The sequence below is a fragment of the Lutjanus erythropterus genome, chromosome 10 (assembly GCF_056507025.1).
Source record: "Lutjanus erythropterus isolate fLutEry1 chromosome 10, fLutEry1.hap2, whole genome shotgun sequence".
Lineage (NCBI taxonomy): Eukaryota > Metazoa > Chordata > Actinopteri > Lutjaniformes > Lutjanidae > Lutjanus > Lutjanus erythropterus.
The window spans coordinates 16,395,375-16,407,383 of NC_139326.1; the positions used below are offsets into that span (position 1 = coordinate 16,395,375).

Sequence of the window (12,009 nt, forward strand, 5' to 3'; positions counted from 1 at the left end):
AGCACAGAAGCTAAGCAATGTATAGCTCTCTCCTTCAACCAGACTCCATTTGCAAAATCAGTCATTTTACCTTGCCAAACACAGGAGTTGCTGGTCTACCACTGCCTTGATCTTTAAGTTTGTTTGTATACTAAGCCTTTAAAACACTAGTCACACAATAACCCTAACTAACTATCAGCAACACCCATGTTCTGCTAAATAAAAATACAGATTTTGTCAGTGGAGTCTAGTTTGGCCAGAGAGAGTGATATTTAGTTTATATAATGGCAGCTTCCCTCAGGAAAAGCTGTCTTTTTTTTTTTTTTTTTTTTAGATGTCTAAAATACATTTTGCCCTGTCCACAGCAGTACATTGCTTAGCTTCTCTGCTGTTACTCCTCTCTTGTTTTCCAAACTGGGAGCATGCCGACTGGCATCTACTGTAGATAATACACTGACTATCGATAAGTGCTTCAAACCCTTTTTAATAAATCTATCCCTTCTTATCTGTCTTCACATTCTATGATAATATTTTATGTCTCATTAAAGTGTGTAAATGAGCAAACCATTTAGAGCTGAGGCCCATTACTGAATGTTGCAGGTATGGTGTGTGTTTGATCGGAGTTAAGAGGGAGGACAACAAGAGCATCCTCCTGAACCCCGGTCCCCGCCACATCATGGCTGCCACCGACACCTGCTACTACATCAACATCACAAAGGAGGAGAACTCCGCCTTCATCTTCAAACAGGAGGAGAAGCACAACAAGGGCCTACCCGTCACGGGCCTCTATGACGCCCCCTCCAGGCTTCCCGTGCACAGCATCATCGCCAGTATGGGTGAGACAAAGAGTCAGAAGCAGAAAAGAAAAGTCTGTAAGAAGAGAAGTTGGTTAAGAAAAGAAACAAAGATGTTTTTTACTGGTATGATTGTAAAGATCGAGGTTGCAGACAGCCTCAAAAAAGTTGAAAGGGTTTCCATGTAAGAAGAGAAAATGGATGCTTCAATGCATATTTATTCTAATCTGCACTCTTACACTGAACATTTCTGAGTGTCGGCTGCCTTGGTGATGCTGGATGCTTTCGCTGACTGTTATGCATGATTTTTTTCTTACATGCCTTTTTACTTTCTTGGCTGACGTTGTGTTATGCTTTTTCTTTGACCTGTGAAAGTTGATCAGACAACTTCATTTGGTAAGTTTGTGCATGATACATCACTTTTTTACACTTGTTTTCTAGTCCTGTTGTTTGATAAAAGTACAGTTTTTACAATTGATGTCTCCTAAGTCCTGCCCCTTTTTGCTCTGTGCCCCAGTAACAGTTGAGCAAACTTGGTACCTCAGTCAACTTTCTCCTTTTTTCTGTAAAAGCAGCATATGCAGTCACAAAGTTAGCTAATGTTAGCAAAATGCTAGTTAACTGACTGGCTAATGTTAGCAGAATACTAGCTACCTAGGTAGCTAATAACTGATATAGGTTAGTTAGTTAGCCTTTTGCTAACATTATTTACCATAAGATGTGAATATATATAGCATTTTTACAGGTCCCTTGGCAGTCTTTTAACTTAAAAATTTACAGGAAAGGAGAAAGTTGACCGAGGTATCAGTCCTGCTCAACTCTTACTGGAGTACAGAGCGAAAAGAGGTGGGACTTAAGATGGGTCAATTGATAGTATGTTATACACTGTAAAAGACAGTGATATTTTATTATTGTTTAACTAACACTTGTCTTAATTTTTTAGTGATTTTAAAGGTGTGATATGCAGGATTTTACAGTGGTGTTTGTTAATGCACCATTCAAATCTCCTCCCCAGCTCGACAAACCAGAAAGGGAGGCAGAGAGCAGGTTGAGTGATCTGAGAAAAGCGAGAGGGCAGCGTTAGTGAAAACAAAACAGTGAATCAGAGGAATAAAACATTATTTTCTACAACATTTTTCACAGTGGTTATATGTTAAAAAGCAGAAATTAACTTTCTCACACCTCCGAATATCCCTGCAGGGGTTTTCGTTTGCTGTTTTTTGTGTGAATGCAGCCGAAGCATTTTCTCCAACTTTTTGTGCCAAAAACTTTATTTTCACTACATAGTATGGCTCGACTTGACTCTACTCACTTTTGGTACCTCTACTGTGTTTCTCCCGATAGGATTCTGTTGATGAAATAAAACAAAAAGTCTAGTCGAGCCTGACCATGCGCTGTAATGCAGCTAGACAGATGCACAGATAGAATACAACAGAGCAGAGAAGAGACAGACGGAGACATCGATGTAATCACTGGTCCTGACCTCACAACCTGCATGCTGTTATTGGGTGGAGGAAATACACTGCTGCCAAGAAGCGTCCCAGACACAGCACAATAATAAAATACAGGCAGAGGACTGGGTCTCTGCAGATCCTGGGTCATAAATGATGATTGAGATTATTTGTTGAGTATATGCATTGTTTTTTAGTGAAATCCTGCATAATATGCCTTTAACTTTATCTTTTTTTTTTATCACATATTTGCATAAAACATGATATATGTATTGTACATATATCATGTTTCTGATATGTCTGATATATGTATTGCATATATCATACATCATATTAATATGATGTATGTTAGGGACATAATTATTGACAAACACACAATGTCAATACTGTTTGCATGATGTTAGCTTGACAAAGCAATACATTTTCTCCTCAAGGTCAAACTGAGCTCAGCTAATGAAGGCTAAGATGCTGAGCAAGCAGAACATGAGCCTTATTACTGTGTATCCAGTATGAAAGTGTTTTCCAGGGCCAGTCTGTTTTCTGAGATAAACTGGTCTTGGGCTCACCATGGTATTTCTGTGCAAACATTCTTTGCTGACTTTAACAACACATGACAGTAAAAGTGCTGCGCATGCTGCTTCTAAATACCTGTCTAGTTTGCTGCTCGTACAGTAACCTCATGTGATTTTCAGGCACTGTAGCCATAGATCTCCAGAACCCAGACCCTCCTGAGGAAAGCAGCAAACTGACCTTGCCGACGGAGAACGGTGCTGGGAGCCGCAGGCCGAGCATTGCGCCTGTGCTAGAGATCGCCGACTCCTCCGCCATTCTGCCCTGCGACCTCCTCAGTGACCAATCAGAGGATGAAACCAATCAATCGGATGAGGAGGGCTCTGTAGGATCAGAGTAAGTGATGTGACTGTGCTTAAAATGTCTGAAAAAAGGGTCTGAGACATTAATTGACGGAAAAAGATTAGTTGGTTTTCTAGTCTACAGTATGTCTTGTCTTGTGGCAGTAAAAAAGTGAAATGTCCTCATATTGTGCTCTACACTTGATTGATCTCTGCTGTCCTCTTCTTCATGTCTCAGCGGCTGTAAGAGGAGAGATAGATAGGTTTGGAATTGCCGTGTAATCTGTATGTCATAATGCAGTAAGGTGCAGACATAGCAGTGATAGATGTGCGTGTTGTGACAGGAAGGTCGGCGCTTTTCCTCTTGAGTGAAGCGCATGTTGTGTGTCCTGACGTGGATCCTCCCCACTCAACGCTCATCCATCAGTCGTGCGGACAGATAATCACAGTGATAGCAGCTCAACACATTAGAGGAATCAGTTTATCTCAGCAGCTTTCTTCTCTCTTGTCTCTCTGTATGTGGTTGCATCAGAGATACATTAAGGATAGATTGGCTGCTTGTGCCTCACAGTGTGCACCTCAGTCTTTTTGAACAACTATTAGACCCAGACATCAGTGGGTCTTATAAAGTTGGACATAACACGGCCCTGCTAACCTCTGAGGCTCTTATTACTGCGCCCCATGACACTATAGTAGTTTTTCTTGTTTAACAGTTGTCAGGCACTGTAGTTGGGGAGATGAAGGCTGGTGCATCGTCTGCAGGAAACAAGCTGAGTAGCTGAAGGTGCCACAGTGCCATCATGTGGTGATCAGGTGTTAGCTACACCTCTAAAAAAAAAAAGTCTGAATCTCTCTTATTGGCAAACTAGGGGGCACGGTGAAACTGATTACGGTAATTGCGGTCGACACGTTGCAAATCAGTACACGGAACCAAATTGACACACTTGATGCAAAACCAAATGAGACACAATTAAAGCTAAACGGGCCACAAAAACATGGTAATTGTTGATGTAGTTGGTATTGATCAGGAATGAGTCCTTCTGGCTGATAAACATGAGTGATTTGTTCAGCTGCAAAATCTAATAATGAGCTGAAAAGCATAAACATGGTTGTTTTGGAGGTCATCATTTTATGAAAAAGTGATGAGAATAATGAAGAGGGATTCAGTAGTTCTTTTACAGTGATTTTTTCCTAAAAATACAATGTAACATGATACAATTCAATACAGTAAGTTAACATAAAACAATTGACAAAAAACAAATCTTGGCACTCGGCAATCTAGGTAATAATAATAATGATGATGATAATAATAGTAATGCAAAAATAATTATAATATAAATTCACAGAGAAAAGAAAAAGAGGGTACTAAGCATGTTTGGATAAAAAGGTGGGAATATTTTCAATCCTTTATGTTTCTTTCTTTATGTACATTAAAAAGGTAGACCAGACCTCCTAAAACCTCCCTTGGTATTTACTGGTCCTTAGATCATAAATCATAAATCAATAAAAAACTGTTTTAACAGACTGTTTTTAAGTAACTGTGGAGAGGAAGAAAAGTCCCAGTGCTGAGATGTGCAGTATTACTGATAGATATCTGATACTTAATAAAAAGCCAGTAGCTGCTCAATATGTTACTGAAGGTTTTTACTCTTGACGCGAATTTGATAGGACCTCGCTATCCTCAGTCACATTTTTTGTTTCTTTTCCATCAGTTTTGTGAAGGGCTACCCTCCCAACTCGCCCTACATCGGCAGCTCTCCGACTCTGTGCCACCTCCTACCACAGAAAGCTCCGTTCTGCTGCCTTCGCCTCGACAAGGTGAATTCAGATGCAGGAAAAGACAGAATTGCAACTTTTTTTCACCATGTTTTTTTTTCGTAAGAATAAGAACTGTTATGTAAGTGTCCCCAAAGAGCACAGTACAACTAAAACCTGTCTCCATCCAGGGCTGTACGCACAGCAGCTTTGAAGATGCCAAGGCATACGGTTTCAAGAATAAGCTGATAATAGTGTCTGCAGAGACTGCGGGAAACGGCCTGTACAACTTCATCGTCCCTCTGCGTGCTTACTATCGGCCCAGGAAGGAGCTCAACCCCATAGTGCTGCTGCTGGACTACCCGTAAGAATTCCTGCCATCCTTTTCAACTAAGTGTTTGTTCAAACCATGTGTAGAATAATTTCAAAACCTCGAGAGTAATGTCTTTTTATGTAGAGGCATCTAACACGTGTACTGCCTACACCTATAATTATGTAAATACAGCATAAAACATTAAGTTGAGATGGTATGTTAAATCACTACCTGGTTAATATGTGTGTTGGCATAGCAACTAATAAAGCAGGCTTTTATCTGGCCTTTCTTTGTTGGTGTGGATGTCAACGCTGCTTTACAGGTTTTTTTCAGGGTTCCTGCGCAGGATGGAAAAGTATTTATTTGATTTTAGTAGTTTCCAGGTTTGGATAAAAAGAAAAAAAGAAAAGAGAGTATGGGAAAATATTTGTGCTTCCAGACTGTTGCCCCTATTTGATTCTCTAAACTATAAAATTCATAATTTCTAAAAAAAAAAATATATATATATATATATGTATATAAAGATCATACCTGCATAGTTCTATTCATGGTGTTTGGAGCAGGCAGCCAGTGCAGTCGATGGTGTCAGAGTAACAGGCCTGTGACTTATGAGAAAATGTACGCTCTGCCTCAGACTTTTACAGTTTCAAATGTCCTAGAAAGCTTTTGTATTTTTGCCTTTAACTAATTATACAAACTACTGTCAGCTGCCCCAGTGATGTTTTGATGATTCTTCTTTAGAAAAGTTCATTAATATTTGTGGTTTTAAACATTAAAAGCTATTTACAGACTGTGGACTAAAATACACAAACATAGTTCTCCCTTACAATAATTAACTACGTGTTTACAGTCAGGTCTGCAAACATTAAAACATGAAATAATTAAGATCAGTGTATATGATGGCAGAGTGGTATAAGAATATGGCCACCAAATTTTGGCTTTTACACCTCCTCCTTGCTGGCTTCTTTCTCCCCACTGGCTGGCTGCTCCACATGACTGTGGAAAGTTCTGCTGAGTTATGCAGTGATGCAGTTATCAGAAAATAATTCATGATCTTTTCCATGGACCCAATGAATAAATGAGGCTGCACAGCCATGAAAATGTAATTATTCAGCTTTTTTCAACTCAAAATGGGTGTAACAATAATAATATATGTAATATTATGTGAATATATTCAATTTGTTAAGAGAAAATAATATATAGTAATATAGTTAATAGTATAGGTATAGGTATAGGTAGCACCAGTTTTCCAAGAGTTGGTTTTACAATTCCAAATATAAAGCCTGTTTGGTTGAGGATTCAAAGTGGGAAAAGAAATCTGGATGTCAAATATGATGTGAAAAATTTGTTGTTTTTTTAACATCTGACTTGTGTATTTCAGATTTGGACATTGCTAAAGATCATAATTCACTTTCACAAGAGCACAGATTCACAGAGCCAGAATTGCCTGCAATAGAACTGTTAATTATAACTTAAAGTATATCTTGCTTCCAGATATAGAAAAATAGTTTTACATTATTAATTAAAAGCAGTTTTCCATGCAGAAAACTGAACTAAAGTTCAAAAGATGTAAAGAAATGTGTGTTTGTTTGTCTGTCTGTTTGTTCTTACTGTATATTTTAATTTGTTTTCTGGACTCATGTGGGACTGAAATTGATTTAAAAAATATGTTTGCAATTTAAAGCAACCAAATTGCTTCCAGTACAGAATTGATCATGACAGCAGGAACTGTAGGGTTAGCTTTGGTTGGCTTTTTGAATTATTCATAAACAAGAAAGCCTATTTGTGTGTTAGGGTATATGCGTGTGTGTGTGTGTGTGTGTGTGTGTGTGTGTGTGTGTGTGTGTGTGTGTGTGTGTGTGTGCTGCAGTGATCCACACCTTTGTCTACTCTAACTCACTGTGGGTTTCATTAACTTCTGCCAGATCTCTGCAGTTGCTCAAACAGAAACGGGCAGAGAACCAAGAGCGCTCTGGCTAAATGACACCAGCAGGGGTTTCCATAGCAACCAGTTAAATCTTCCCATCAGAATCAGACGTATATCCCTCCCCCCCCACCGTTGCCTCATAAAACACAAGTTCAAACTGTGTGCTCCCCGCCCTGATCGACAAGCAAATTTCAGGAAATTACAGCAACACTGCCCTGATGTGTCACCGGGGTTTTACAATAATAATTAGTGTGGGAGGCTCATTCACGATCTTTCCTGTTTCCCACAGGCCAGACAACCACTTCTTAGAGGCCATTTGCTGCTTTCCAATGGTTTACTTCATGGCTGGAACTATTGATAAGTATGTTTTTGGATTATTAAAAAACCTGCTCATTTGATTAACTCACTAATGATCATGTTCAACTCAGTGGTAGTTTCTCTCCGTTTTTAATACAGCCACCAGCAATACAGCTGTACACATGTTGCTGTGGGCTGAAATATTCCCAGCACAGCTACAGTGACGTCTGATAGCAGAAGATTTTAAATTTTCCTTTAACCAAGAAAATTTTCGACCAATTAGTTGACTATGAAAATAATTGTTAGTTGCAGTTCTTGTAAATTCAGTTACAACTTGGCAGTTTATAAAATATTAAGTGACAGCTAATATTTATAATTTATAATGCATTCATTTCAGTGGTACAACACATTTTAACTTAGTGATGCATAAATCTTTACTTACACAACCTTGCACTTTAATTTGAATGAAAGATGATTGAGAAGATCATTGATGGAACGCACTGAACATTACAGATTGATGTTATACCATTGTTACAGTATTTCCTGACATGTCATTATGTAATAAAACACTGTTTTGTGAATGGACCAGCTTGGACAACCTGTTACAGTGTGGTATAATCTACGCCGACAACTTGGTGGTTGTGGACAAGGAGAGCACCATGAGCGCTGAGGAGGACTACATGGCAGACGCCAAGACCATCGTCAACGTCCAGACTATGTTCAGGTAACCCAGAGAGAGCGTCTCGCTGTGTGGAAAACATACAGTTAGTAACATCAGAGGTTGCTTTTTTATGAGGTGGAAGTTTTGGATCAAGTGTGCAGCAGACTCCACTGATTAACTTCTTCATCTGTTCTCAGTCAGATGCTGGCGAGTAAATGCTTGCTTTTTGCCAGAATGGTGAATGAGTTTATCTCAAAGACAAGCTACAGTAAACTAAAGCTCTGAAATTACTCTTTTATATAACAAACAAACAGCCAAAATTAAAAGCATTTATCACAGCTACACTGCGTCTTCTTCCCCTCAGCACAAAGCGTTTCATCCCTCCACTAACATCCCTCCACTCTCTCTTTATCTCGCTCAGGTTGTTCCCCAGTCTCAGCATCATCACTGAGCTCACACACCCGTCCAACATGAGGTTCATGCAGTTCAGAGCCAAGGACTGCTACTCACTCGCTCTCTCCAAACTGGAGAAGGTGAGCTGTTCAGATCCGTGTTAAGTCTCCCTGGCTTTGAGTTTGACATGATTTCTATTCTGACTGAAAGTGACTGAAACTCTGTGAGCCATCCATGATTTCAGTTTGTTGTTGTGTTAATTTATTTATTAATTTAATTTGTTAATTTATCCAATGAGACAGACCTTGTATAAATACTATATCATACTATATACTATATTGTCCTTGGGTGGGGGTTGAGAAAATAATGGTTGATTTTGTGAAACATGTCATGAAAACACACCTAAATTAATCTGATGTTAATAGAGTCTTTTCATCTGAACCAAAACACATAACAGGACTTCCATAGGACAATCGTAGTGCTTTTTTGTGTAATTTTTTTTTTAGGTCTGTTTCTGAACCGTTCTTTTTCTCCTACCCACAGTTACAGCTTTCACCTTCACAAAGCCTTAAAAACTTGTCTCTTAAACTAACTTGTACATTTTCAGAGGTGAAAACCAGCAGTCTTTTTGGAGAAGGAGCAAAAGAGCAAAAGTTCAGAAACCATACAAGAGAAAGTGAGATTTTAATACCTGGCTGCTCTGTTCCTCAAATCAGTTTTTTTTTTTCCTCTCTCTCTTCAGATAGAGCGTGATAAGGGCTCCAACTTGGCCTTCATGTTCCGGCTGCCATTTGCTGCAGGCAGAGTTTTCAGTATCAGCATGTTGGATACACTACTTTACCAGGTGGGATCACAAAGATGGACCTCTGAGGTTGAACATATCAATATATCAAGATAAATATAAGTATCTCCCATGCACACATTTCAAATAATGGTTTAATCAATCTTAGGCTTTTGTGCAGCTACTTGACCTCAAAGCAAGTTAAGGAATAAGCTGAAAGGTCATTTGACAGCAGCTAAATCAGTACTTTCTAGTAATGTTCAGTATCTTTAAATTGAACAAGTTTCATTTAGAAAAGTAAAAGCAGTCAAGTGTTTCCCTGAGAATTGGGTCATTCAGACATTCAGTCATGTGCAAAAACAGATTTATTTTGGACATTTTCCATATCTTATATTCAACAGAAAATAAAAGGAAACGATGTTGAGCATGTGATTGGTGTTTCTTTTAAATACTTTAATGAGATCGATTTGACCAATACATTGGGAAGCACAGGAACATACGTTTAACTCTCATTGTTGTACAAATTGTTTTCAGCTGGACTTGTTTACTATTGAAAATCTTTAGACATTAGTATATGTTTATTTTACTGCCTGTTTATATAATCTATTTATTCATCATAGTATATTTATGTATGTATGTGCATACCTGTCTGTAAGCTGTTACCATAACATACATAAATCACCTGTGTACTGCAGTATTTTATTTGACTTTTATACACATTTATGTTGTCCTGACAGTCGTTTGTTAAGGACTACATGATCGCCATTGCGAGGCTTCTTCTCGGTCTGGACACCACACCTGGCTCTGGGTACCTGTGTGCTGTAAGTAGAAATGTTCACACCGCTCATCGGGTGATTTCTAAGTTTCAGTGAATAGTGTTTTATGTATTCTTATTCTCTTATTCTCCTCGGTCAGATGAAGATCACAGAGGAGGATCTGTGGATCCGGACTTACGGCAGACTCTTCCAGAAGCTTTGTTCCTCCAGTGCTGAGATCCCCATAGGGATCTACCGCACAGAGTCGCACATGTTCTCGACCTCGGAGGCAAGTTCAGTTCTCTGGCTCTGGGTTTGGTTCCAGTTTTGGCTTCTGCTGAGGCACTGCTATGGCTTTAGCTTCCATTATTCCATCCCTCTTTTTGTTTTCTCCATTCCTTCTCCTTTCTCATCTACCTTCCGCCTCAAATTTTCATGATGTCCTTCCTTATTTTGCATTTTTCTGCTTTCATTTATCTTCTCTTAAAATGTCTCTCTTTAATCAAAGATTTGATCCATTCTTCCTCTCTTCAGTTTTTAATCTTTATAACTAGCTGCTTTTCTTGGTCAATGCTTTATTTTTCTTTTCTTCTCTTCTCTTTTATTGTTTGCTCCTTTATGCATTTTGCTCTTTTATTTATGTCAAGCTGACCAGAAGAAGGAAATTAACATTTTTTTCCTGAACACTATAGTTTTTGATGCAGTCTTGACAAAAATGTTCCCAAATTACTGTCACTACTTAGTAGCCAGAATGATTATTAAACTAGAATTCAGACTCTAAATAATATTTGCTGTGTTTCCTGCAATTTATTTGTTAATTTCCCTGCATTTTAGCAGTAAATGATAAAATAGTAAATATACCATATTTACTATTTCATGTGCTGAGTGTTGAGGCTTTAGATGATTTTGTTTTGCTTTGAATGCCCCCATCTTTCATTGCATCTCTTTTTGTTTGGATGTCTGTTTGTCCTCCTCTTGTTTCAGAACAAGGACAGTTATGCACAGGTAAGATCCAAATGTTTTTAAGTTGGATATTACTGTTTGGCTGTTTCTGCTTAAAGATGAAAAATACCTTACTGGTATTTTTCTGGCATTTATCAAAATGTAAAGCTCATAACCATCACAGCTTGATGAATGCAAGCTTCTGAAAATGGCACTTAAAGAAATAAAGGTGGAAGTTTGCTTCTGTTGTCACACAGACATGTATTTCGTACAAAAAAAACAAAAACAAAAGGACCAAAACTAACAAAACAGGATGGCACATGTGCATAGTATCCAGCATTAACACCACCGCTCTGCTCTCCCAGTCTCAGGTGTCCATCAACGTGGATCAGGGTGTGGAGCATCGAGAGCGCGGAGAGTCCTGGAAGGAGAAGACGGCCCACAGAAACTCCACCACGAGCGACCAGTCGGAGCACCCGCTGCTGAGGAAGAAGAGCATGCAGTGGGCACGGCGGCTGAGCAGGAAGAGCACCAAACCGTCGAGCAGAGCGGAGCGTATCTCGCAGCAGAGACTGAACCTGTACCGACGCTCCGAGCGACAGGAGCTGTCTGAGCTGGTCAAGAATCGCATGAAGCACCTGGGCCTGCCCACCGTGGGATACGGTGAGTGAAGCGGCTGATGATGTTAACAGAAGTGATAGACAGTCCATGTATTTGTAGAAGTTGACTTACGGAAGTTAAGGTGTAATTAAGTGCAGTAGTTTACATTTTATATTGCTTTTTGTATAGCAAGACTAAAAACAGAATTGGTGGTTATTAACATTTTTTACATTTAATTTATGTTTATTTTAATTTAATTCAGAATTTAATTATAATCATGATTTAATCATAATTAGTCATGTGACTGAAAAATGAATAATAATGTAAATTATAATGTTTGTTGCAGATTGGAGTCTCAGTTCTTTAAACATTTCCTTTAAGACCACAGCAGCTTTGGAGGCAGAAATAATGTAACAGGTTGAGATAAACCTCAGTGGGTAGAGCCTAAGAATCTCAAAGTGTGAAAATGTAAGAAAAGCAAGTTAAAAATGGTGGCGAGTCTTTTTATAT

General features: G+C 38.8%; 1 protein-coding gene across 5 annotated transcripts in view; it reads left to right on the top strand.

Annotated features, from left to right (window-relative positions):
• The window catches only part of kcnt1b (potassium sodium-activated channel subfamily T member 1b), a 91,459-nt gene that overhangs the window by 68,486 nt on the left and 10,964 nt on the right, over positions 1-12,009 (top strand). For 3 of the 5 annotated variants that reach the window (XM_084728391.1, XM_084728395.1, XM_084728394.1), the window contains 12 exons: positions 580-815; positions 2,917-3,130; positions 4,788-4,893; positions 5,022-5,194; positions 7,360-7,431; positions 7,957-8,091; positions 8,450-8,561; positions 9,164-9,265; positions 9,940-10,023; positions 10,118-10,246; positions 10,942-10,962; positions 11,265-11,562. In XM_084728391.1, coding sequence (XP_084584517.1) covers positions 580-815; positions 2,917-3,130; positions 4,788-4,893; positions 5,022-5,194; positions 7,360-7,431; positions 7,957-8,091; positions 8,450-8,561; positions 9,164-9,265; positions 9,940-10,023; positions 10,118-10,246; positions 10,942-10,962; positions 11,265-11,562 — 1,682 coding nt within the window. Of the gene's footprint in view, positions 1-579; positions 816-1,148; positions 1,170-2,916; positions 3,131-4,787; positions 4,894-5,021; positions 5,195-7,359; positions 7,432-7,956; positions 8,092-8,449; positions 8,562-9,163; positions 9,266-9,939; positions 10,024-10,117; positions 10,247-10,941; positions 10,963-11,264; positions 11,563-12,009 lie in introns of all 5 variants that reach the window. The other 2 variants (XM_084728393.1, XM_084728392.1) reach the window with 1 other exon arrangement.